General features: G+C 40.2%; 1 protein-coding gene across 1 annotated transcript in view; it reads right to left on the reverse strand.

The window, feature by feature from the left end:
- The window catches only part of LOC141373775 (uncharacterized), a 149,958-nt gene extending 123,807 nt beyond the window's left edge, over positions 1-26,151 (reverse strand). Inside the window, exons 1-3 of the mRNA XM_073898546.1 lie at positions 26,055-26,151; positions 21,916-22,603; positions 19,878-19,919 (exon numbers count right to left, since the gene is read on the reverse strand). Of these exons, the coding sequence (XP_073754647.1) occupies positions 19,916-19,919; positions 21,916-22,603; positions 26,055-26,151 (789 nt within the window). The 3' untranslated portion in view covers positions 19,878-19,915. The remainder of the gene's footprint in view (positions 1-19,877; positions 19,920-21,915; positions 22,604-26,054) is intronic.
- Between the last annotated feature and the right edge of the window lie 583 nt (positions 26,152-26,734).

Here is a 26,734-nt window from a genome sequence, read left to right on the forward strand (position 1 = left end):
CAAGAAACAGAATGTGAAAATCACACACCACCTTGATGTAGCTTATTGAGATTTGGGATTGATAAACTATGATTATTCATTCTGTTGCATTATATTCAATCAAGTCATTGGCATCTTTCTAGAATGACCTTTATTTCATTGTCTTAAGACTAGAAAAAACCCTAACTGCTGTAAATTTATGTATTAAATATATATTACATATGATATATAACCATATATTTATAATTTATATATAATATATAACATTTATTATATATTAAATATACATAAACTTACATATTAAAACTTTAAGTTAATTTCATTTCCTTTCAACATAAGATGTTTGAAAGTTTAAATTTTTTTTATTTTAAGGTCAATAGACCTTATGGAAGGATCAGTTTCTAATTCTGTAAAGAAATTCAGTGTGGAAAAGACTGAAAATTCAGAAATAAATTTTATAGAGAAAAGATTCTATCTATTCCATAAAGGTTCAGTTAAATGGCTCATGTAAGACACAGGATAAGAAAAATATCAAACGAGATATATTCAAGAGTAAATGTGATATCTATTTTACTATCTGTAACATAACATTCAACTATTTTTTTTCAGTTGCTTATATTACATTTAGATACTCTTGGATCACACACCTCAATCCTGATCAAATGATTATGGAGGGCCTTGGTTGATGCAATGATATTCAAATTTTACCCTAGGAGCAATGCAGTGTCATTGAAGGGTTCCTGAGCAAGAAGAAATATTCTCATATTGGAGCTGTGGAAATTTCACTCTGCAGGATGGAAACTGGAATGGAAGAGCACAGAGGTAAAGGCAGGGAGTCCTAAGTGAGAACTATCAACCTAGGAATTGGATAGTGAACATGGGGAAAAATAGATTCAAGAGAGACTTAAGGAGGTAAAACAGAACGTAATCATTGCTATTTATTACATTTTATCCCCTTTTATTTATACTTTTTGTGATTTTACATATGGGGATGGGGTTCAAGGTTTATGAATTAAAGTTATTTCACATTAAAGACTGATGGAAGCAACAGCTTGCTCCCTATTCATCCCCAAATCCTGGAGGGGTTACAGAAGCAAAGCTACAACAGATTCACAGAATACTGATAAGGTATAGCATTGGCATATTTGACAAGTGTCCCTTTTACAATTAGTAATAAATATTTGTACACAATACATAAGTAATACATGAGACATACAGTGACAAACAGCGATACCGTTTGTTTGCACACCCGAAGGACAATGGCAGCAGTCTCTAAGGCTCTTCTGTACAAGATACAATGATTTGGAATAGTCTGCGGAGCCATTATTTTCTTTCCTGACCATGTCTGCATGTCCAAATTCAAAATATACTCTCCAGCTCATTTCCTCTGCCATCTCTCCATGCAACTGTCTCAGATCCCAGAATTTAAAAAGAACAACTCTTTTCCTCGTTAGAATTCCCATATTCATTTTATGATACTTCATATTCTACTTTGTGTAAAGGTCTTACCTCCAGTAGACTATAAACACCTTGTAACCAAGGTCCTTGTCATTTCTTCTTTAATTTATCCACAGTACCTCACACAGTGCCCAGCACATAACGGAAACTCCATAAATATGTGTCAAATAAATAAATCAACAGCTATTTCCAGATGCTTTTTCCACCCCTGCCTTGTTTCACCTAGATCAATAGCAATGGCAACGCTGCCAGAGATCAAAGGCTCAGGAGACCTTCTGGATTATAGGTTCAGGGAACAAGGTTCACAGGAAACTTTGTAAAAACATACCAGATATTTTACTTAAAGAGATACTGCTAAACCACATATCTAAACTTTGATTCATAATCTCCCTGACAACAATCCCAATCAAATTTTTTAATGTAAAAATTCTAACCATGAGTTTCTTTTAGAACTCAATTATCCCTGCATATCAAACTTTATATAAGAAAATGTCTCAGGGCACCTGGGTGGCTCAGTCGGTTAAGCGTCTGCCTTCAGCCCAGGTCATGATTCCAGGGTCCTGGGATCAAGCCCAATGTCGGACTCTGCTCAGCAGGGAGCCTGCTTCTCCCTCTCCCTCTGCCTGCCACTCCCCCTGCTTATGTGCTCGCGCGTTCTCTCTCTCTCTCTGTCAAATAAATAAATAAAATCTTAAAAAAAAAAAAGTCTCAAGGGGCGCCCAAGCAGCTCAGTCATTTAAGCACCCAACTCTTGGTTTCAGTTCAGGTCATGGTCTCGGGGTTGTGGATCGAGCCCCATGTTGGGCTCTGCACTCAGTGTGGAGTCTGCTTCAGATTCTCTTTCCCTCTCCCTCTCACTCACTCTCTCTCTCTCTTTCAAATGAATGAGTAAAATCTTTAAAAAAAAAAAAAAGTGCCTCAAGCTAGCCAGATTGGGGTGCCTATATTGAAACCTAAGATAGTATTAATAACATTAAAATAAACTTTGAGCTTCACACTCATTTTATAGTAGTTTTTTAAAGAGACCAATTTCCAGAAAACAATCATGTTGAAATCTCAAAGAAGAAAACCTTAAGTCCCTAATAAAAGGACAACTGTTAAAGATGATCAGATCCACCCACCTGGCAGCCATGGTACCTTACAAATGTCTGAACTGCTACAGTAGGAAACCAGCCAAAGTTCTGTCCATGTAGGCATAGAACACACCTATCTTTTTAATTCCTTTCATATTGTCTGGAATGCTGCAATCTTTTCAGTATGGTGAATACTTAGTAGGCCTCGTACTGAGTCACAGGTGAATTTGGCATCTATATGTTTTAGGAGAAAGGAGTTTAAGCTCCCGATGCTCCAAAATATTTGGGTTTCTGGCTGAATCATTCCCAGTTGTAGTAAATAAAGGCTATTTTCTAAAAAACATTTCATACTGAGAAATGTAGGGGTAACATGGCATGATATTTGAAATATGCCTTAGAATATTTCGGCAAAGGAGGCAAAAGATGATAGATGAAGAAAATGACAAAAATCTATCTAGCTATTTAATTCTGGTAGTGAGTAAATGGGGGGGTCATTTTACCATCTGTCTATATTTGTGTATGCTTGAGGGTTTTTTTTCTTTTTAAGTGTTATATTATTGCAAAAACAATTTCAAATTAAAAACAGAAATCCAGACAAATAGTGCCCAGAGTCCTGAATCATTCTTGAGAACTGCAGGGTGCATTCCATCATGGTCCATCCATCTCAGTTCAACTCTAGACTTACATCCTTAAAGCTGGCTCTCAGCTTTTATTTCATATGTTCTATGGAAAAAAAATGCTTTCAGATTATCAAATGGGCCTGTGGCCCACAAAACTGACAAAAAGCCAGAAATTTCAGGATGGCTCTTGATTTCGTCTCTCTTAAGCTTCTGGGGACATAGTATCTTCTTGATACAGGTAGCTTGCTTTCTGCTTGTGGTAGACATGTGTTGCTTTCTGCTATCTGACATCTACTCTGCTTCCGGGGATAACAACTCCTGAATTCCCATGTAGGGATCCACGCCAGGCCCATTCTGAAGAAGCAGATTCTATCTCTGGATTTGAGGATAGAGTTTAAGCCCAAGACTAAATCAATCAGACCATCCCATTCCCCCAGCCACTGATTGGTTCCTAAATAGGCACATGACCTAAATCAGGCCAATCCTGGCTAAGGAGATTCAGGTCTTAGACTCTCTTTGTGCTTTGGGAAAGTGAACTCTTTTTGCCACTGGTTTTGTAATTGGGTTGATGTGTTCTTGTAGTTGCTTGAAGCCGTCTTCTATAGCTTGACAATGAATTGAATACAGCAGAAAGTAGCCATATATCCACTGGAGGTGAAAGGAAGACAGGTTCGAGGTGCCTGGGTGGCTCAGTCGGTCAAGCGCCTGCCTTTGGCTCAGATCAGGATCCCAGGGTCCTGGGATCGAGTCCCACGACTGGTTCCATATTCAGTGGGGAGCCTGCTTCCCCCTCTCCTTTTGTCTGTCGCTGCCCCTGCTAGTGCATGTGCTCGCTCTCTCAAATAAATGAATATAATCTTTCTAAAAACTTCTTAAAAATTAAAAAAAAAAGAAAGAAAGAAAGACAGGTTCTAATGACACTTTGTGAGCTCTGACCAGATGCCCCTGGCCTTTCAGTTGTGAGCCAAGAAGTTACCTGAAGAGCTCTAACACATAGTGTAATTGCCCCCTTTTATAATTAAGCCACACTATATAAACAGATGGCTTGACAGCATAGCACTTTGTAAAGTCTACACTCCAAAGAAAGATGCGTGAATTTAAGGCATAATTCTTACTTATCAAAATATACAAATGAATTCTAAAAATGTGGCATCATGGCCATCAAATTCCATGATTAATTCAACCAATATTGCATACCTACTCTGTGACTGTGCTAGGTGCCAATTCCAGCAAGGTCAGGGTAGCTCAGCAATAGGAAATAAATACAGTCCCTAAATGTTTCTATTTACTCAGTGACATATTTGGCTCTGTTTGAGATTTTTATAACACGAAAATTTAAAAGCATTTCAGTACATAACTATTACTGGCCTAACTCCCTCCTGGATGATTGGGGGTCCAAATGACACATCCAAGCTGGGGTAAGAGATGGGCATTTGTTTAAGGCTTCCTCTGGCCCCTGAGCCTAGAACACAGAAGATCCCAACAACAACTTCCAGAAAGAAAGCTGAGGCCAAAAAACCCCATCCCACCAAAGCAATAATGTGAGGGGAATGGGCACAGAGTGAGACAAAAACAAGCGGGAGCCAAAGGAGAGATCAGGAGCAACTGGTTGGAACACAAGATAGAAGAAGACGGGGAATCTCTGAGACCCAGGTTAGTACATCTTCAATCAAAACCTGGGAAAGGGCTATGAAGTTGCCAAGCTATTTCAGACAAACCATAAAAAAAAAAAATGTGGAATCATCATTATTTTTATTACTTTTGTGGAAAAAATTCACTTGTCTAAATGAAAACCAAAGGGTATCTGGAAGAGAAAGAGAACCCAAGGATTTCCTCTGCTGTGACACGTTTTTGCTTGTTTAGGCTATGAGATGGAAATGGTAAATCAGCAATCAGCATCCATTGCAACTTCCCGAGTGTGCCTTCCAGTACTGCAGAGACTAGAAAGCTAAAAACAACCAAACAAACAAAGAAAAACATAATTCCCTATATTCCCTTGCAGCAAGAGTTCTGGAATTAGGACCCACCAAGTAGATGCAATCACATGAGATCTGGAAGGTGCAAAGGAGGTGGGAGCAATCGCCCTGTTGTTCTTTCTCTTGCTGCTGGCAAGTAGGGCTGGGAAGTGAGATAGTAGATTTTTCTGCAGTGAAGTTCCAGCGTCCAGTCAGCAATTTTGTGAGGCTATTGAGGTGAGCTTTTGAATTCTGCTGTTCCATGACAGCCTCCTAATTTCCCACCTTCCTGATCAAATAGTAACTTAAAATTTCAGGCTAGTTCAGCAGTACAGTTCTAGGAGTCACTTTTGTAGACCAACACTGAGTTCACAACTCCGACTGTATAAGGACAAAATTCTCTATATTTAAGTCTCTTCTTAAAAGAGCTAGGATGGTCTCTGCTTCCTGAAACTGAACCATGAAACATTCTACTTCCTAAAGCATTAAAGATTTGTGATGATAAACAAGTCAAGCCAGGGGCGCCTGGGTGGCTCAGTCGGTTAAGTTGCTGCCTTTGGCCTAGGTCATGATCCCAGGATCCTGGGACCGAGCCCTGCATCGGGCTCCTTGCTCAGCAGGGAGCCTGCTTCTCCCTCTCCTCCCTACTCATGCTCTGTTTCGCTCTCTCGCTCTCTCACTCTCTCTCAAATAAATAAATAAAATCTTAAAAAAAAAAAAAAGCCAAGCCAAAGATGGATCCCATTTACAGAGAGGTGTCATCTGGGCACAAAAGATAGTCCTTAGAAAATAAACAGCATTGGGGTGTATGCAAATGAACAGAGCGGCTGAAACATATAAATCTCTGCAGCAGCCAACAGCAAGATGGCGTTTGACTATCTTTGTCCTCAGGTAGAAGGGTTTCCACGGGGCAAACTTCCATAATGCCAAGCCATCCGTTTAGCGGTATTAGCCAAGTTAATGAGGTCACCAGTACTCACTTGTTGTCATTTCTCCATTGTAGGCACTTAGGCCCAATGTGAACATTAATAAATTGCATAGGTCACCAAATACAGTGCTCTGGTCAAGATGGAGCTGTTTGTAAAAGGTTATGAATCAGATTAAAATCCTCATTTGTCACAGAGCCAGGGAAGTAATACTCTTCCCTGAGCCACAGATCCCTCCACACTTTTCACAGAACTATTATATAAACCCAGATTACAATACTATTAGAAAGCATTACCAATTAGAGTATGCACATCACTACCTGTTTCTCTCATTAAAAACACAGCAAGGAATAATAACCATGAAATGCCATCCTGGGAAAAGCATGGGCCTGAGAGTAAATGCAGCAGTTGAATTTGGCATCTTGTAATGACCCTGGAGGGGAGGTGGTGATTCGGCTAAAATTTGGTATTTGTGAAGATTTGATTCAAAACTTCTACTATTTTTCAGCACTGCAATTAGGAGGCGGAGGGCTCCCCACTCCCACCTCACTCCCAAGCAATAGAGGTCAGGATGGGAGCTCCAGCTCTACTCTTGTGTTTGGCACTGCCTCAGGGTCATAGACCCCACAAAGACCTGTGAGTGCAGTTCCTGTGGTGCTGCCTGTGGAACTTCCAAAGTGATTCTGGCAAATTCCAAATGCAGGATTTACTTGCAAGCTGCAGTGGTCTTTGAAAAACTGAAAATCGGAGAGAGTTCAGAGAAACAGAGGATTATTACGTTTATTTATTGTTTGTGAATAATTTTTTAAATGCATTTTACAGGTGGAGGAAACTGTATAGATATCATCCCAGCTGCATTTTCCCTGATTGATAGGTAAACATTTTAGTCATTCTGCATATGCTAATAATACAAATAATTTAATTTACATCTTTTTTAAAAGGTGAATATATCTACTTTTCATTCATGAGAATCCTAGGAAAAGAAGTGTTATGAAAGAGAAACTCTCCACTGTAGTCACCGAAAGCTAGTGAGGTAGCCTGCATTCCTATTCCTTAGCTCCTCCAAATGTCTATCCCCCTATTAACAACTGGGCTTTATTACAATAACTTTCACATAGCATTTCTGTAACAAGGGAGCATGGCAATGGAGCCTAAATCCATATTCTGCAGCTCTGCATGTGTGATTCTCCCAAAACTATCATTACTGACCAAGTTATGAAGATTTAAGCAAGAAATTTAAAATGTAAGCAAGACTTAGGGATAAAAAGCTACCAAAAACAAAACAAAACAAAAAGGTACATTTTATCATAAAACGTCATGGGCAATTTTAAGCACTTTAGAATATATTGTTCCATTGCTATAAAATTAATTCTTGATAAGTGTATATGCAAAATGTGTATACACATAGTACCAATATGTGTAGACCTGCATGGTCAAATTAGAATATTTTAAATAATATAAAAACTTGATAACTGTTCTTTTATGAATCTTAACAAGTCTACAAAGGAGGGAGCAGCTGTAATGAACATTAAACATGCATAATTCTGTCTATGTTGGAGAAAGAGCATGGAGTTGGCATCATTGCTTGTCACCTATCTGTATATCAGAACTTGCAAGTGATTCTGCAGTTGCCACACAGTGAAGGCCTCTAGGCCTGTTAGATATCTGATTCCTGCACTCTGCAACATATCTAACTCCTGCACCCAGCAGAGCTCAGGGTCATTCTTAGGTCATGGTGGTTAAAGATGGCTGTCAATTCACTACTTGCCCTGGGTTTCAAAACTCCTTTATCTCTGTTATATTGATGATTCCTAGTGATAGGTTAGGAAATTAACCACACCATCCATAAGCATCTTAATGGTGTGTTGTGTAGCACCAAACTGCCTGTATTAAAAGCTCAGTGTGCTGTATTTGAAACAGTCTGTCACCCTTTGAAAGCTAAGAACTGGAACAAATATACTTTTATCTGAATAAACAGTTATGGCTCTATGCTGCCTTGAAAATTTTGAAAAGGGGGGTTGTAATAAAACAAGTTGAAACTAGCTGATCCTGCCTATTCTAAGTGCAAAAGTAATTATTATTCAGTCAAAAAATATGCAGTGAAAAAGAGTAATTGCATAAGAGATATTACAATCCTGAGACTATCCACCTGGTGTTTTTATTCTGATGAATACCCTTTTGGATCCGTATGCCTGTGCAACTTAATGTTTGTCACAATTCTCTATGGCTAAGGAGAAAGACAAGCCTTAATTGTAAATTTGCACATGCTTTATTGCCAATGCAATGGCATGAACACATTTAACAGGACTGCCATTCCATTTAATTACTCTGATTTTGACATGGACCTACCACAGATAAAATTGATGGCATGAATTACAAGCACCATAAAAAATCACTGCTTTCTCTTTAAGGGGTGAGTGTTAAGGTACTCTTCCATATTCTCTATAGCTATCTGCATTAGGTGAAGAAAAAATAAAGCATGGTAATAGGATAGCCATCCTCAAATTGCTTTCTTCTAAGCTGAGTTATGCTGGTGACATGACAATGATGCATGGTCATTTTTTTTTTTTTTAGCTTACCTGGGTAAGATCTATGACATCTAAAGAAAAATAAGCAAATATATAAGTAGGCAAGTGGACAAAAATAGAGAAAAGCCTTCTGCCAAATTAATCCTGTGTTTCATCTCTATTGTATTTGCTATTTCTTCACCTTTTCTCAGTGATATTCGATGGTACTCATTACACTTTTGCTTGAGACAAGTGGGAAAAAAAGCTCAGAAACAGGACAGTAAGCTCAAGCTCTGTGCAGATGGCCAGGGGGTATGGCAGGGTTATGGTAATACTCATTGCCAGAAATCTAAAACTGTCAGTAAGAGGAAGTCGGCAGCTAGTTCCATTCAAGGGAGAGAGTGGTGGTGTGGCAGCCGGCATCCCGGTGTGTGGAGTGAAATGGAAAGGGGCCAGTTATTGGCTGGACGACCATAAAGTGCTGGCTTTCTCTTCTACAAGTTGAGGGAAGAGCTTTAGCAACACAACATCAATGTTTTATGTAGTCACATTAAACTGTCTGCTACTTGAGTTCATTTTCTACCTTCTTGTTTATGACTCAATAAAAAAAGCTAGTATCTCCTTAAAATGTTTCCAGAAGCCTCACTCTCCTGCCCCTGGAAAAAAAATCTAAATTTCTAAATACATCTATAAATCGATTACCCACATAGATGATGAATCAAAGCATCTCCTTTTTTCGTCTTTTAAACTTGAAACTGTCACTGAAAATAAGTTCATATTTATTTGGCTATTGATCAAGTAGAAATCTTAAATAAAAATATTCTGCCATGTGGTTTCATCCAAGCTTCCTTTGTCTTTCAATTAAGAAATGGTTTTATGCTATACAAATAGGGTGAGATATTCAGAGGATTAAATCAATAGACTATAAATTATGAGTAAAAGAAAACATCAGGTCACTGCCCTGACACAACAGATTTATTATTAAAGTAGGTAACTCCAAGGCAATTCACTACATTAGTTTTTATAAAGTAAGAGACAGGGAGAGATCAATGATAACTTTGGCTCACTGTTGCTTTTAATGGTTCATTTATAATAGCTACTTATCTCCTATTATTTTAGCTTGCTATAATAATGTCAAGCCAAGAAAAAAAGATAATCACCATTATGGGAATATATATTTAATTCAAGTCTGACTGACTATTCTTTAATCTGATTCATGTATTTGTAGAGTGGCCAGAAATATTCTAAAATGCATAGTGATTCTTAGATACACGTAAAACTCCATTATACAGTCTACATTAGGTATAGAGTACAAAAAACTCTGACAGTTTTAGCTGTACTTTCACAGGCATCCTATCAGATGAACAACCACATTGCAAGGCCCACCCATAGCCCACCAACTCAAACCTGCCTGGTGCTATCAACATCAAGAATAACAGCTGAATCCTAAATGAATGCTTTAGCCTCACTGTATTTCTTGGAAACTACTCTCTTTGCAAATATAAAGCCTATTTTTGCTCTAGACACACACACAGACCCACACCGCATTCACGGATTCTCTGCAACTAACCACCTTGCAGTTCTTGAATATTTATTACCCAGATTTCAGTGGAGGTTTGATACTGGCTTCCAAAGTCCATCTCAAACGAAGAGGGATAAACTCACTTATTTCTTTTGATAAGGCCAAAGTAGGAGTTCCTTACCAACGAATCCCCTAGATATTCCTTCCAGGGAAACTGGAATTAAATAAATATTAAAGGGGAGGTGAGATAACCGAATCAGGGAGGAAAGGCTCCCTACCACCACCACCACTACTTCTTAGTGAGATAGATATGTTACATTTTTTTTTTTAACTTGGGTCTTTTGGGTAACAAAAGGTGGCTCTACCATTGTTTGCCCCTGTTGGTTGTCTTGTCACTAATCACTCCTGATTTTCCACACCTCTGAATTGCACTATTGGTGTTGCACATGCAATTTTACTCTATTTAAAAGTAGTGTTTAGGGGCACCTGGGTGGCTCAATCGGTTAAGCATCCGCCTTCAGCTCAAGTCATGATCCCAGGGTCCTAGGATCAAGCCCCGCATCAGGCTCCCTGCTCGGCAGGAAGCCTGCTTCTCCTTCTCCCACTCCCCCTGCTTGTGTTCCCTCTCTCACTGTGTCTCTCTCTGTCAAATAAATAAATAAAATCTTTAAAATAAATAAATAAATAGATAAATAAATAAAAGTAGGGTTTATTAATATCCAGAATATAGAGAGAACTCTTAACACTCAATGACAACAAAAAACCAAATAGCCCAGTTTAAAAATAGGCAAAGGACTTGAATAGACATTTCTCCAAAAAAGATATACAAATGGCCAATAAGCACATGAAAAGATGCTCAATATCAGGAAGCATCAGGGAAATGCAAATCAAAACTACAATGGGATACCACCGCATACCCATTAGGGTGGCTACTATCAAAAAAAAAAAAACCCAGAAAATAACAAATGTTGGCAGGATATGGAGAAATTGGAACCTTTGTATGCTATTGGTAGGAATATAAAATGGTACAGCCATCATGAAAAACAGTATGGTGGTTCCTCAAAAAATTAAAAATAGAATTACCATATGATCCAGCAAATCCACTTCTGAGTATTTACCCAAAAGAATTGAAAGTAGGGTCTCAAAGAGATAGTTGTACACCCATGTTCATAGCAACATTATTGATAATAGTTGAAACAAGGAAGGAACCCAGGTGTCTGCTATTGAATGAGTAGATAAGGAGGATGTGAATATTATTTAGCCTTAAAAAGGAAGGAAATTCTGCAACCATGCTACAACATGGATAAACCTTGAGGGCATTATGCTAACTAAGTGAAATAAGCCAATCACAAAAAGACAACTACTGTATGATTCCACTTATATGAGGTACTTAGGATAATCAAATTCATAGACACAGAAAGTAGAATGATAGTTGCCAGAGGCTGGAAGAAAGAGGGGAAAGGGGACTTATTGTTTAATAGGTATACAGTTTCAGTTTTACAAAATGAAGAATTCTAGAGATGGATGGTGGTGATGGTTGCACAATGTTATGAATGTATTTAATACCACTGAACTGTACACTTATAAATTGATATGATAATAAATTTTATATGCATGTATATTTTACCACAATAAAAAGAAAGTGGGGAAAAAAATTAGTGGTAACTCTACAACTGTCCAGAGGGGTTAAAACATGATTGGTAATACCAAGCATTGACAAGGCTGTGGGGTAACTAGAACTCTCATACATTGATGGTGAGAGGATAAATTGGTACAACCACACATATGCCTTGTCTATAATCCAGCAATTCCACTCTTAGGAATATATCCAAGACATATGAATGCAAATTTTCGAAAGAATGTTGTCAAAAGACATGAATAAGAATGTTCATAACAGCTTTACTCAAAATAGTCAAATATTAGAAACAGCCCAAATTCTATCAGTAGAATGGATAAATGAAATGTGGCATATTCATACAATGGAATGCCACACAATGATTTTTTTAAAAGAACAAACTATTATTACTAGCTATTACATGAAGGAATCTTACAGATATTACATGAAAAGGGAAAAGCCATATAGTACCTACTGTATGATTCTATTTAACTGAAACACAAAATAGATAAGACTAATACAATGGTGGAGGTCTGAAGAGTGGGAGGAGTTTACTGACTGGAAAAGGACATGAGAGAACATTTTGGGTGCCAGAAAAGCACTATATCTTGATCTAGGTAGCAATTATATGCGTATGTGATGAATCTTTAGAAGATTATGGGAAAAAAGTCAGACTTAAAAGTCTACATATGGTACGTTATCATTTACATGACACTTTGGAAAAGGCAAAACTATAGGGATAGAAAACAGATCAGTGGTTGCCAGGAGCTTGGGGTAGGAGGGGATTGACTGTAAAGGGCCACATTCGAATTTTCTGGGATGATAGAAATCATCTGTAACTTGATTTTGGTGGTGTTACATGATAATATACAGTTACCAAAACTCGTTGAACTATATATTTAAAGAGGCTGAATCCTGTGATAGCTAAATTACAACTTGATACCTACTTTAAAAATACTCAGCAATCTGTATACTTAAGATTAGTGCACTTTATGCACTTACCATGTGTATGCTATATTTCAATTAAAAAAGTTTAAAAAGTAAAACAAAAGTAGAGGTTAAATGGGTTTTAAGACATGTGTTCCAGTCCAAACTGTGCTACTGGTTTGCTATGCCAAATGCTCTAATTTTTTGCAGTGGAGTACTAACACAGAATGCCTTAGGTCTGGAATGAACCCTAAGGTATACAGAGTCTCATCTCCACCCAGAGAGAAGTGATCTGTGATATGGTACATAGCTACTCAAAGTGGAGCCAGAAACAAACCTAGGGCATCTGACTCACAAACTAATACTCTAGCACTCTAGCTCAATTCCAGTTCAAGGAAGATTTTTTTAAAAAGTCAAACTGATAATTTGGCATTGCATCAACAGCAAACTTGAAACCAATTGTGTAGCACTGGACCTCTGTTTGCACATATTTGCTCTCCGCTTCCAAAGGTACTGAGAGAACTAACTGGAAGTTTGAAAAGTGCCTTGAGCTATTTAAGCAGCTCTATCTGTAAAATCTGAGGTATCAGGGATCCTCCGATAACATGAAACATAGATTAGGGCAGTGCCCCCTGTTCCAGGCTCCAACTCAAAATCAAATCTTGGCATAACTTCTAACCTGTCCTGTCCAGGTCCATCTCCAATATCAACTAGTCAGTCATGCAATGTACCCAAAGTGTTCTACTACCAGCAGAGATATTTTAGGGTACAGTCTGGGTTATATAAACTTTAATTAACTCTTCTGAAAATGTAGATCCTCTGCAACAAAGTCAACTTTTTTTAAGTGCACACACGCATAAACACCAAATCATAACAAATCCTGTACAGCAGTGTTTGTGCGCCATAAAGTTCCCAACACCGTTCTCACAAAACTGCAAGCATGAGCACATTGTACCATACTTCTCCCTAAAATGGAGACATCAAGGAAGTGCTAAATCAATGGCCCCTAGGTCCCCTTTCTATTCTCTCTCTGTTTCTACCTACACGACCCTTTGACCTCCCATCCTCTTCCACCCCCACTAAGACCCAAGCGCCAACTTTTTTTCTGACCTCCACCCCCCTGTCAAAACAAAAAAGACTCTAAGTATCAGTTATTTACACTTTCTGATTGACTGCCTGGTTACCCTTTAGTTTCATTGAGCTTTAGTCAGTAGATAATTCGAACGACATTTACATTTAAACCATTTTATACCTCATTCCATAATGAAAGATCAAGTCTCCATTAAAGAATTTTGAACTTCGATTTAACATGAGTAAGCAAGTAAAACAAAAACAAAAAAAACAAAAACAAAAAAACCCCACAACATTTTGGAAGTACTTGGAATCACTTTATGTTCCTAAGACTTGGGAATCATGGGCATATTAGAATAGCTGAGAAGCTAAAAGAACCCAAAGAATTGTCCCCTCACTCACTCACTCACTCACTCATGCATTCAACAAACATTTATCAACTGCCTACCATGTGCCAGGTATTATAGAAGGCAGAGAGAATCAATGATTAATAAGATATGGTGTCCATCCTGGAGAAATTTACAAAGAAGAGGCACCAACAGAAGAATTTCAGCTCCCAAAGTGCTAAGTGCTCTGACGAGTAGAAAAGGCTAAGGGAGGACAGCAGAGCAGGAATTCACTTTCCCTGGAGCAGGTTTCACAGAGGACAGACCCATGAGCTCAGCTCACGGAAGTTTGACAGGGCACAAGGCAGAGAGAGGTGCAAAACGGGTTTCCTCATCTTTTGGCCAAATATAAGGGGAGATGGGAGGGGAATGTTTAGCTCTTTTGTGCTGAGGGAATTTAAGGAAGGAAGGACTAATGCCAAGCCCAGTGTCTCCTGCAACCACCGACCTGACGACAACTCGGGCTGTGGCAGCAGCTGGGCCACCAGCTCTCATCTGCCCTGATGCGGCTGGGCCAGCTGACGATAAGCCTTGCCAAGATGCCCTCAGCTCCTCAGAGGGGAGGGCGGGTGCAAAGCATTGTTGTACAAGTCCATACTCAGCCTACACTCATTAAAATGGTATTTTTGTACAGGATATACCAGTGGAAAAGTAAACTTTATCCACATCCTTTAAAATAGTTACTATTTGGTTTCGCTCTGTTTTTGGCCTAAAATTTTAAAACCTTTGTTAGTGTCAAATTTAGGATAACAAAGAGAAACAGGTAAGTAGTCAAGTAATGTCTTTGCCTCAAAATAGCTTCTTCCCTGCCAGGGGAGGATTGGAGGGAAGCTAGTCTTATTAGCTAAGGGCTGATTTCTGGAAGCTTGCTGAAGGCAGAGATTTTATATCCAAATTCCAACAAAGCCAGGTATGTAGTCACAATACGCAGAGCTGCCCTGCACCTGCTTTGCTAAATTTCTTGATCCTTAACCCTTCCTTGCCCCCAAACTTGCAGGTGAACAGGTTGTATCATTGAGCATATTTGATGCTATCTTAGTCAGTGTCTAATATTTTTTTATCACATCCCTATTTTTTGAAGTTCTAAAACAGAGCCCTCAAACCCCTATATTTTTCCAACCTCTGATAATGTAAGAATGAATATTCATTCTTTCAACAAGCATTGACCCAACAGTAGGGCAGATGGTTAGTTAATCCCCAATTCTCATTCTCTCCTTCTTCCGTTTTAGACAGCTCATGGCTACCCACCCAGAGACTGCATTTGCTGGTATTATTTACAAGTAGGTGTGTCCATCTGACTAAGTTTATCACAACAAAACGTGAATGGAAGTGAGGTGTGCTACTTACAAGTCACTTGCTTTATAGGAAATTGCTTGCTTGCCCTCCACTTTCATTCTATACTCTTCCTACAAATGGAATGGGAATGTGGAGGTGGCCCAGATTTGACCATGCAGACAAGACCTAAGGAATACTAGAGCAGCACAGTAGAAGAAACTCAGATCGGGAATGACCTCGTGATGCTAAGGCACCCCACCAGTCTGGGCTCTCACCTTCCTCTGAAATTTTACATACAAGAGAATTAACCTTCAGCCATATTTAAGTTATTGTATATATTTTATTATTTTTTTTTTTTTAGAGAGGGAGAGAGAGTGAGCAGGGGCGGGTGGGAGAGGGAGAGAGAATCTTAAGCAGGTTCCATGCCTAGCGTGGAGCCCCAGGTGGATCTCACGACCCTGAGATCATGACCTGAACCGAAATCAAGAGTTGGATGCTTAAGTGACTGAGCCAAATAGGTGCCCCTAAGCCACTGTATTTTTTAGACTTCTTTGTTATAGCAGCCTAGCCAGAGCCTCGTTAATATAAACATTCTTTCAATGTCTATTTAGCAGTTACTAACAGGAACTGTATGGGAGGGGGAGGGGCAAAAAGTATTGAATAGACAGAAAAGCTCTCGGATATAGGTTGAGAAGGAGAGACAAAAAACATAAAACTACATTTGCAAACTGTGGTAAGTGTGTAAAGAAAACAAAGAGGGTACGAAGTTAAGGCCTCTCTGAGGAAGCAGTATTTAGCTAAGGCCTCAAGGACTTAGGAAAAAATGGAAAGGGGGGATTCATCCCAGGTCTCAAACTCCCTGGGGAAGAAAGAGTATGGTTCTTTGGAGGGATTTCAAAAAGGCAGGTGAACAAGCTGAGCAGTGTGGCATCAGGAGGAAAGGCTCTTCCTAAAGAGATATATATGCATGTACATGTGTAATTGCACAGACATATTAAATTATGGGTAAGTGATCTTTGCTTTTACAGGGGTTCCTAACTTTGTTTTCCTTTCTAAAACTAAACCATAGTTGGGGTTTTTTGTTTGTCTGTCTGTTTTTGTTTTTGTTTTTTTTTAATTTCTTCACCTTTCACATATTCCAGCACTGGATCTAGAAAAACTGATCACCTTGAAACCATAAGAACTCTGTCTGACTTGGTAGCATCCTTAGACTCCATCTGCAGAATTTACCCAAAATTAGATTCCTTTCGTCCTGAACATACGATCTCCCCAGGGTCATTTCCATCTATCTTATCATCCTTTTTCAGCCTTTTTGACTCACAAATACTTGAAAAGCCCCAAGTTCCTATAATTCTTATTCTCTTCTCTTTCCATTCCCTTGCCTTTCACAGTCAAACTGAGGGCATGTAGTTTATGTTAAGATTTACCAGACCCCCAGTCTTCTCCAGCAAATGTCATCATAAAACCTTAGCATTGGACCCAAATCACACGTTCATCACTGCCCCAACCAGAACTAAAGACTTATTCTCAAGTTATACATTTTGGAGGGAAAGAAGTGTCACCTCCAACTGTTCTGTAGGACTTTTCTAAAAAAATTATTTATTTATTTTAAGTAATCTCTACACCCAATGTGGGGCTCAAACTCACGACCCTGAGATCCAGAGTCCCATGCTCTTCTGACTGAGCCATCCAGGTGCCCCCATTCTATAGGACTTTCATAATAAAATCCTAAAAGCTTAAATGCCTAACTAAATTCTAATAAAAATATTAATACATAATGTAATATAACATAAATTAGGTAATAGGTTATATGCTTCATAATGCTTTATAAACTCCTTGGAAAGGGGTGGTACCTTCTCTCTGCAAAATTTTACATCATCCCTGAATAAATGTCTTAACTAAGGAAGGAGCAAAGTCATGAGACAGAAGTTCCATGCGGGGGGAGGGGGAAGAGGGATAGTGGAGGTCAGGAAAAGGTGAAGCCAGAAGGAATTCGTAGGGCCAGAAGAGTAAACCTGTAGGTGCCTCTCAAGGGCATCTGCTGCTGATAGATAGGGAATCAGTCCCCTCACACAGTTACAGATGCTCAATTAAGGACTGGACTGGATGCTTTCAAGTTATCCTCAATTAAGAAAGAAAAAAGTAGGGAGAGAGAGAGAATGAGAAAGAGGAAAGGTAAGAAAAAGAAAAGTTGGATCAGTCAAATGACTTTGGGGGAAGAGTATATGCAATGTTTTGAAGAATGAGCGCTCAGAAGCCAGACTGCTCGGTTTAAGAGTGAGCCTTGCCATTTTCTGAGTGATCTCTCTTCTTAGTTTCCTCTTCTTTAAAATAGGGATTATAATAGTACCTGCCTACACCTCATAGTGTAGAGGATTGGAAGGAGCCAATCCACAAAAGTGCTTAGCATAGTGCCTCACACTATGTAAGTTATCAACAAGTGTCAGCCACTGTTGTACATAAAGCATCAGCTTCAGAAGAATAACTACTCAAGATGATAAGATAGGAAAGCTGTGAAATAAAACAGAAAATAAGCTGTGTTCCACAGCTCAATTAGATAATTTGCATTTTCTTATTGGGCACAGGGCCATCTTTGGCTTTTTAAATACATTTGTTCAGGGTTTTTATTTTTTAAAGATTTATTTATTTATTTCAAGAGGGGAGGGGCAGAGACTCTCAAGCAGACTCCCGCTGGAGCGCTGAGTCAGGAGCCAGATGTGGGGCCCCATCTCACAACCCTGAGATCATGACCTGAGCCAAAACCAAGAGTTGGGCACTTAACCGCCTGATCCACCCAGGCACCCCAATATATTTGTTTGGGTTTAACAAAGCAAAAAGGATGGGCATTAAAAGAGCCTAGGGGTGCCTGCCTGGCTTAGTCAGAGGAGTATGTGACTTCTGATCTTGGGCTTGGAGTTCGAGCCCCACCTTGGGTGTAGAGATTACTTAAATAAATAAAACTTAAAAAAAAAAAAAAAGAGCCCAGAGTTGGGGAAGAAGAGAAAATAGAATTTGAAGAAGCTGCTATCTGGCCCATCTTATATATACAGATACTTCCCACATTACAGAGTCCAACTTCCCTCCTATGATTCCCTGCCACAGCCCACTGGCCTTAAAAAATTTCAAAGCACCTTGGGGCACCTGGCTGCCTCAGTCGGTAGAGTATGTGACTCTTGATCTCAGGGCTGTGAGTTCGAGCCCCACATTGGAAGTGGAGACTACTTAAAAATAAAGTCTCTTAAGAAAAGAGATTTCAAAGCACCGTCATTTGGTATACCACATGGTACGTGAATCAGGATTCTTAGTTGTAAGCAACAGAAACTGACTATTGGTGATTTAACTGGAAAAGGAACATACAGGTAGCTCAGAAAATTGCTAGGAAGACTGAAAGTCAGGCTAGAGAAATGGAAAGCTTAGCATGTCTGGCGAGACACCTGCCTCTGCCCTGAACCCTGATGGTGCCAACTACACTGCCAAAGCACTAGACCTGATACTGCCATCTCTAGCACCTTCACTAGGGCTGTGCTAAAACAGATGGCTCTTCCAAGAAAGCAGTGATGTGGCCTTCTCTGACTCACAGTGAGAAATTCCCTACACCTAAAATACAAACATTTTAAAGCTGAAGTTAAATTTAAGATTCGTCTGAAGTTAAATTTAAGGTTACTCTCCCATTTTATTTTTTAGCTTGAGAAGGAAAATATTTTATCTCACATTCTTAAGATATGAGGCTCCAGCATGTGAGGATTAACTGTAATAGGCTGCAAATTTAACTTTATTAAGCACTCATTATGTAATGGTGAGAAACTTACAGAACTTCCCTAAGCCTCAGTTTCTCCATCTGTAAATAGGGATAATAAAACCCACATCATAAGGCTACCGTGAAGAAAAACTGAGATCATTCACTAAGACTCCTAGCTCAACATCTGGTACAAAGAAAGCTATCAATAAATGTTAACATAAAAAATAAGTTGTCACAACTTGGTAAAGTCTGAATCTCTCTAGTAGAGGTATTATTTTTTATATACATAATGAATTGCAAATTAAGTCCTTAGGGTCCATAGGGAACATATCAATGTAGCCAGGATGCCCTCAAGTTCCAAGGTGCCTGAATCAGGCAGCAACCAGGGAGCTAACATGCTACCTGAGTGGCTTGGTCAGGACAATTAAGAAGCTTGGTTTTCTTCGTGATTTTTGTCTCTGCCTCATCTGTCAAACCACACAGAGAATTTCTGAAATGGAAGAAATAAAATGGATCATCCCGTTTCTCTAACCATGGGATAAGAGGGATGTGTACAACCACCTTTTCTGTAGGAGTCATGTAGGTAAGTAGGAAGGAAGAAACCCTCTGGCCATATATCTAGTTATTCAAATCTGCCTATTCTTAGTAACATTTAGATCTTCAGTATTTAATTATTAGTGTAATTAATTACTGTAATTACTATACTTAATATAGTAATTAATTATTGATGTTATTAATATATCTATCCTGAGATTAATTTTGCCTGCCATTTTTAATATCCACTTAAGTGCATATTAAAGATATAAGCAAATATTTTTTCTTACCACTATTGCTGCTAGCACCTCTCTGGGCCTCAGTTTCTTCACCTATAATAGAAAGGCCAGATTAGATGATCTGTGATTCTATAACTACATAATATTAGTAACATTATAATGTTTGTAATAATGGCAAGTCCTTGTTCACTTATGAAAGTCAGAAAAGTAGGAAGGAGAAAAGTATGTTCTTCTCCATACAACTCAATCTCACTTCCTGTAATAGAGTACTAGGAATAATCAGCTTTTAAAAACTGGCTCTCTTTAGGCTTCATAATATATTCCTTCAAGTTGTTGAACCTGATTCCTCTGGTTATTCTCAGTCAAGAAATGCTAAGTTGTTGTTTTTAAGTTTTATTTACTTAAATAATCTCTATACCCAACGAGGGGCTTGAACTCACCACCCCGAGATCAAGGGTCACATGCTCCTCCAACTGAGCCAGCCAGGTGCCCCAAGAGGTGCTAAGTTGTAAACTACGAGTGAAGGTAAGTTTTTCTCTTTTTCTCCAAATGTGAATTGTGACTGGATTTGCAGTATATAAAAAGACCAAATGAAAACTGGGAGATGGAATATCGTGTATTGAAATGTTTCCAATCTTGCGGATGCTAGCTTTCATAGAGACAAAACATCTGTATTTCATATTGAATATTTCCATTTCCGTCCACATGTTAGGCATGTCACAGACATAACTTGTGAATATAAAAGGTATCTTTCTTCTCCCTGCAAATTGTTCTCTTAATCAGTGTCAGATATGAAAAGTCTCTTATTGTTAAATTAGTCTTCTCATTGACTTTATTGTGAAATTTGATCTCTCTCTTTAGCTTTGTTTTCATTCAAGGATTTGTCATTTGCTTATTTTCCCAAAAATGTGTAGCTACAGTTTGCATAGATGTCTGATATTAAAATCAGTTTCTCCAGCTCTCTAATTCTTTACCAATGAGCAATTACCCACTATAGTGCCTGGGTCAAACAGAGATAGCCTGATAACTCTCTGTAAAGGATGTATGTGGTTGGCCCTGTGGAGAAGCCCTACAATTCAGTGGATAAGAGTCTGGGCTCTGGACTCAGTGGACAAGTTACTTAACATCTTGGACCCCTCCATTTCCTTAGCTGTAAAATCAAAATAATAAAAATATCTCTTTCTTGGGGCTAAGAATTAAATGAGTTAGTGTATGTATAGTATTTGACATAAGGTTTGGCTCAGAGCAATCCTAAATAAATACCAGATTTTCAGGATACTGAAAAACCATATAAATTTTAGAGAATTACTTAAAAGCCAGTAAGAACAATCACCTTATTTTATAACTTAAGGATCTGAAAGTATAGAAAGGTTGAGAGTTCTGCCCAAACCCATACTGTGAAAGAGGAAAGACTGAACACAGGTGTCCTGAATTCCTGTCCAGAGCTCTTTCTAAAGGGGCCGTCTCTTCAGGTCACCGGAAGTCGTCGAGGGCCCTGCCCTCAGGAAGCTTAAGATCCATTTGGGGAGCCAAGACCAACACCAATGGATAGTCTAGTTCACCCTCCCAGTTGGGTGCTGTGGAACAAAGCTCGCTGTGTAAAAGGTGTTTTGACGAGGGGCTCAGCTCAAAGAGTGGGAAGCAGGACAGGAAACTTTCTAGAAAGAAGTGAGACTTGAGGCGGCAAGGCGCCGTTTGATTCTGCAACTGAAAAGAGGACATTTGAGAAGCAACGAGTTCGCTTGACTAGAGAAGCACTAGTCGCTCGAGGAACATCCAGTGTTTAGAAACTTCTCATCACCCCTGCAATCCTCACCTCGACCCTTCAAAACATCTAACTTGAACTAGAAGGAGAATGAGTATGTTACTCAATTAAATATATTTTGGAAATAGCTGGGAGGAGGAAGCAAGCAGGATGTAAAATCTCCCTCCCCCTTTCACATCTTAGAAGATGAACTAGGGGACTAGGCTTCCGACCTGGGTTTCTCTTCCTGGGGAAGAGATGCTCCGTCCCTCATCCAGGGAATGGAAGCCCGGAGCCCCCCACCAGGAGGAGTCAGGCCGCCGCCTGAGGCATCTGAGGCCGCACCTCTCAGCTCCGGCCGCGTCCCGAAGCACCTGGAAGCAAGGCGATGCTGGCGGGGAAAGAACGAGGGAACTGGAGGCCCAGTGGCCCCCTGAGACAAAGCGGGGCTCTTCGCAGCCTCCCGGGAGGTGCCCCGACCCACGTTCGGTTCCCAGCCAGCCCGCCCCCAGCCGCGGCCGGGAGGCGCGCAGGCCCCAGGCCGGCCGGGCTGCGCCGCCCGCACACCCGCGAAGGGCCCGGATGCTGCTTCCGCCCGGCTCTGCGTGGGGCCCGCGCGGGACTGGAAGGGTGCGGCGGCGTTTGCCGAAGAATTCGGAGAGAGGAGGCGGGGAAGCTAAGGAAGGCAAAAGCCTTCTTCTCCTTGGTGGCGAGGCCCCGCTCCAGCGCTGCGGGGCGCCGAGGACCCGGCGGCCTCTCCCCGCGGCAGCAGCCTCCGCGGGCGGCTGGGACCACGCAGCGCTGCCCCGCGAGCGATCGCCGGAGCCGAGCCTCTGGCAGCTGCCCCGGCGCGTCCTGAGGAAAGGACCTCGTTTGTTCCTCAGAATGGGCAGATTCCCGGAACCGTATTGCCGATATTTGGCGGGGAGGGAGGAGGGTCCCTGCTCGTTTGAATCGTGGCTTTCTGCATTCTCGCTGTGGTTCTGTGGCGATTTTTCTTTTAAAAGGAAGCAGTCTAAAATGTCCAGGGCGGCTAAAAGTATCCCAGTTCAAAAAGAAAACAAAACAAAATCAATAAATTTTTGCGCTTTTTTTTCTGTTGCAAGCCGTCGCGTATTTTTCCCCTGAACGCCCACGCCTAAAATGAAAACGCAAAACAATCTGATTTCTATAGATTAGGCTTGTGACTGGACGTTTTCCACCACATTTTTTTGATAGGAAAAAAATTTAATGGGCTGTTTAAAAAAGTGGAGACTCATATTTTAGTTGTGTCTGGAAATGTTGAGAAAAAGAAACGTCGGTCTTTTCATTTGTTTCCAATAAACCCAAATGCAGTCTTTCCAGACTATTTTACAGGGCTTAATTGGGGTTTGAGTTTGGGTGGGGGGAGGTTCATAGGCTAGGCTTTACTAGAATTGCTTGATTGTTATTTGCTTTGCTGTTCTGAAGTTGAAGTTTAGCTATATTTGAAGGCGCTAAAACGCTGGGGATTCCACTGACAGCCATAGGTGTCCCTTTGGGCAGCAGGTTCTGCTGAGATCAGCAGGACCCCACCAAGGAAGGAAAATGTGGAAAGTTGTGTTGCAAGGAAATTTTGTTAAATTGTATGTGTATTTGGTACATGAGTGAGTCGTGAAGAAAACTAAGAAATATGGACCAGAACAGTTCCGGAGGCTATGCTATGCCATAAACCAAACAGAAACAAACACAGAAAATTTAGGGTTAAGACACCTCCTGGAATGTTCCTTGCATCTCTAAGCCCTTTTTAGCTAGTCTCTAAGCCCTTTCTAGCTGATACTGACAATTTAATGGAGCTTGAACTTGGGCACAGGCAACTCCTCTTTCATCTATTCTTCCCTAGTCTAGGTTCAAAAACAACAACAACAAATATATATGTGTGTTGAATTTTACCTGTTCTATTTTTATATTTTAAGAACGTACGTCTTTAACGGCAAGCAGCCCAATATTTTAACCTTCAAGGAAGATGGCAGAAACATTCAACTGGAAGGTCATTTCAAAGATTCAAGTAATCTTGATGGCTTCCAAATCAAGGACTTAGTGGATGGCTAGTAAACCAGAAGTGGAAAACTGTGAACTATATCCAGACTGAAAAAAATCACATAGAATAAATGGGAAGGGGCAAAATCAAATCAGGAATTTTGAATCAAGAAGTACACGGGCCTCAGAATATAAACTACCCTGGTTTTTATTTAGGAAGTAAGGGTAATAATACTAAGTCAAATCAGTCCACCTCTGGGCGCCTTATCTTTCTGATTCATAAAATGAGAGGCTGGGTAAATGGGTCCCTTTCAGTTTTGATCATCTAGGCACAAGAGGTCCTAAGACCGAACTTTTGTGTGCTATCAAAAATGCAGGCAAAAGTAGGCTTGTCTAGAGGAGAAGGTCACCAAAGTTAGCCATCTAATGAGTAGCTTCTCTGATAAGGACGAGCTAACTTGTATTCTTGTGTGTATTGAAAAAAAACATAGCATTTCTAAGAGTGAGAGAGTTATTTTACAATCCCATCCAAAATAAAGATGTTGTCCATGCATTGATTTCAAAATTTTAAAAACAGAAGGGTATCCTGTCATTCAAAACAGTAAATTAAAGACACAGACTCCAAGAGCTTCTACTGCTAGAATGATTATTCTTCGGGAAGGAGCACAAACAGCAGTGACCGTTGTTGTTTTTTTTTTTCCACAGACGTGCTCAGCCATCAGAAAAGCTTAATAAATCCCTATTTAGTATGCATTTATGCAGTGATTACATGAACTTTGACCTCTGAAGAGCTGTAGCAATTAGCTTCAGTGGTCAGCATCTTCTCCCATCATTCCCAACTGGCTTCCTTGGGTCTTCCTTTCTCATCTCAATAGTCTATGCACTAGGAGAGTATAAAATTTTAAAGTTGACTTTCTACCTGAGGTACTTGGTTTTGCACAAGCAAATTACCCCTTCCTCCTCTCACCTCCTGTCTAAAAAGTCATCTCAGATGGATATTGGGGCTCTGATTGTCAGTATTACTCAAACGCAAATGGATTTCAATTCAATCTTGCCCTGTACTTTCTCGCAAGGAAGATAAGCTCTAACAGCCCGAAGAGCCTCATTTCATAGCTCTTGGCATCTGAAATAAATCGGATCTCTTCTGTCAGGCTAATTTAACATTTTAAAAATCTTCGTTGTAATTTATTTTAACTCAAATGAAACCTAGTGGATTGGCAGAAAGCTAGAGAAGGAGAGAGGCTGGGGAAGGGCGACTGGAAGCTCCCTCCCCACCTCCAAAAAAAAAAAAAAAAAAAAAAAAAAGCCAGGAAGGGAGAGGAAAGTGTTTTAAGTTTCTAGTAAACACAGTTTAGCAAAAGAATAATAGGAAAGTTGCCCCTTTCCCAAAGAGGGATGGAACTATAATTGTTGCCTTTAGCAGAGAGCTCAGATAAACCGCTGGGACTCATTCTAAAGTGACCCATCACTGCATTCATCTCTTCTTGAACTTTCAGTGAACCTGAGATTAAACAGGGGTGAGCAGCTAAGCAGTTTGTTGTTAGCAGCCTTTTCAACAACCCTTTCAGACTGAGTAAATATTGATCGGTTTGAATCTGATTGCCCCAGAGGAAAACACCATGGCATCTGAATAGCCTCCAAAAGTAAACTTTCAAAGGTGAAGCCAGGAGCAGACTTCAGAGCAAGATCTCAACTCAGCCCTAGGTTGGAGACACCCTGAATTTCAGGAGTACTTTGAATGAGTGTGAAGGAAGTGAGGAGAAAGCGTTTGAAAACTGGAATTTTGTATTGTAATTATCCCAAGTCCCTAATTGAGGCTCTTGTCCTTTTGAAATTTATCAATAAAATGCTATTTTCTGTTTTCCATCTTTTGTTGTTTCAGTCACCATTGCTGTCATTTTCAGGGAACTAACCATGCTCCTCAAGAGACCAAAACGGAAAAAGAGACCTAGAAATGGGATGTGGTTAAGTGCCTCTGATTTAATCGATTGGGGCAACTAAGAAGATACAAATGTTTTCCTTGTTGAAAGGTATATTAATGTTTCCTAAATGCATTGTTTGTTAACTGATTTATTCCACGATCTAGAGAAGGCTTTGGATGTTTAGCCATAATTAATTGTTCTCCTCTCTCTCAGCTACATTAAAACCAGCACCTTGAAGACTGGAATCTCCAGGATTCCAGCGGGTCCGGCCCTGCTTTTAGATATTGAAATTACGGCAGTGGCATGCAAATGACACTTTAACACATTAAAGAATTTGGAAACCAGCCATCTGTTTTGCTGTGTGGCCTTACACTAATAAACAAAAGATACTGTATAAGGTCAGGGTGGGAAATGAAAGAAAGAGTTGGCCTACTTTGAAGTTCTCCTCCATCCACTTGAGTCTTTTAGAGGCAATCCCGGAGCCCAGGATCCCAGAGCCAAGGGGAGGGCAGCGGGTGCCCTTGATGTGGCCGCAGCAACTGTGCCTGCAAAGTCCAGGCTTGCCCCCTTTGACAGGGAAGTACAGGAAATCTCCTGGGTGCTCTAGGAGGCCTGCAAATTCCAAGTTTTTGTAGGATTTCTCCTCCCACTGCCAGCCCATCCTTTGTAAAACACGCTTGGGAGAGGAAGGAAGTCATATGCCTCTATTTGTGATGCTGTATTTCTCCTCTACCCTTGGGGCTAAATTAAAGCCTCTGAAAATGTGCGAAGGTAAAGGAAAAGTGGTAAGAGGTCTGGGGGGAGAGCCATTTTGAACAATTTGATTTGCTGGCTTCCTCTGTTCCAGAGCAGACACTTGCCTCGGTTGGAAGCAACTTGAATATCGAAACACTTCAGGGCAGCTTTCAAAAGGTCTCCTGGAAGAATCTGTTGAGCCCAGGGAAGAAAATGAAAACTTTTTTCCTGGGTTAGGGAATTAGAACTGGGTTATGGATTAGAGTAGACCCCTGACAGCCATGCTGGCTATGAAATCAAAGCTGAATCTGATGGGAATGAGATGTGTAACCCAGAGGGGGTGGGCAGGAGGACGTGGAGAGAGTGGCAGGGACAGACACTGACAGGAGGGATGGGAGGACAGATGCAGTGGGTTTACTGAAGATAGACCATACTCAGTTTAAAGGCTGGACTATACTGGAACACTGCCTGACAAGCCGGAAAAGAAGAGGGGTGAGGTGGAGGTCTCG

The sequence above is a fragment of the Callorhinus ursinus genome, unplaced genomic scaffold, assembly GCF_003265705.2.
Source record: "Callorhinus ursinus isolate GAN/ISIS: 27379988/994484 unplaced genomic scaffold, GSC_fseal_2.0 scaffold12, whole genome shotgun sequence".
Lineage (NCBI taxonomy): Eukaryota > Metazoa > Chordata > Mammalia > Carnivora > Otariidae > Callorhinus > Callorhinus ursinus.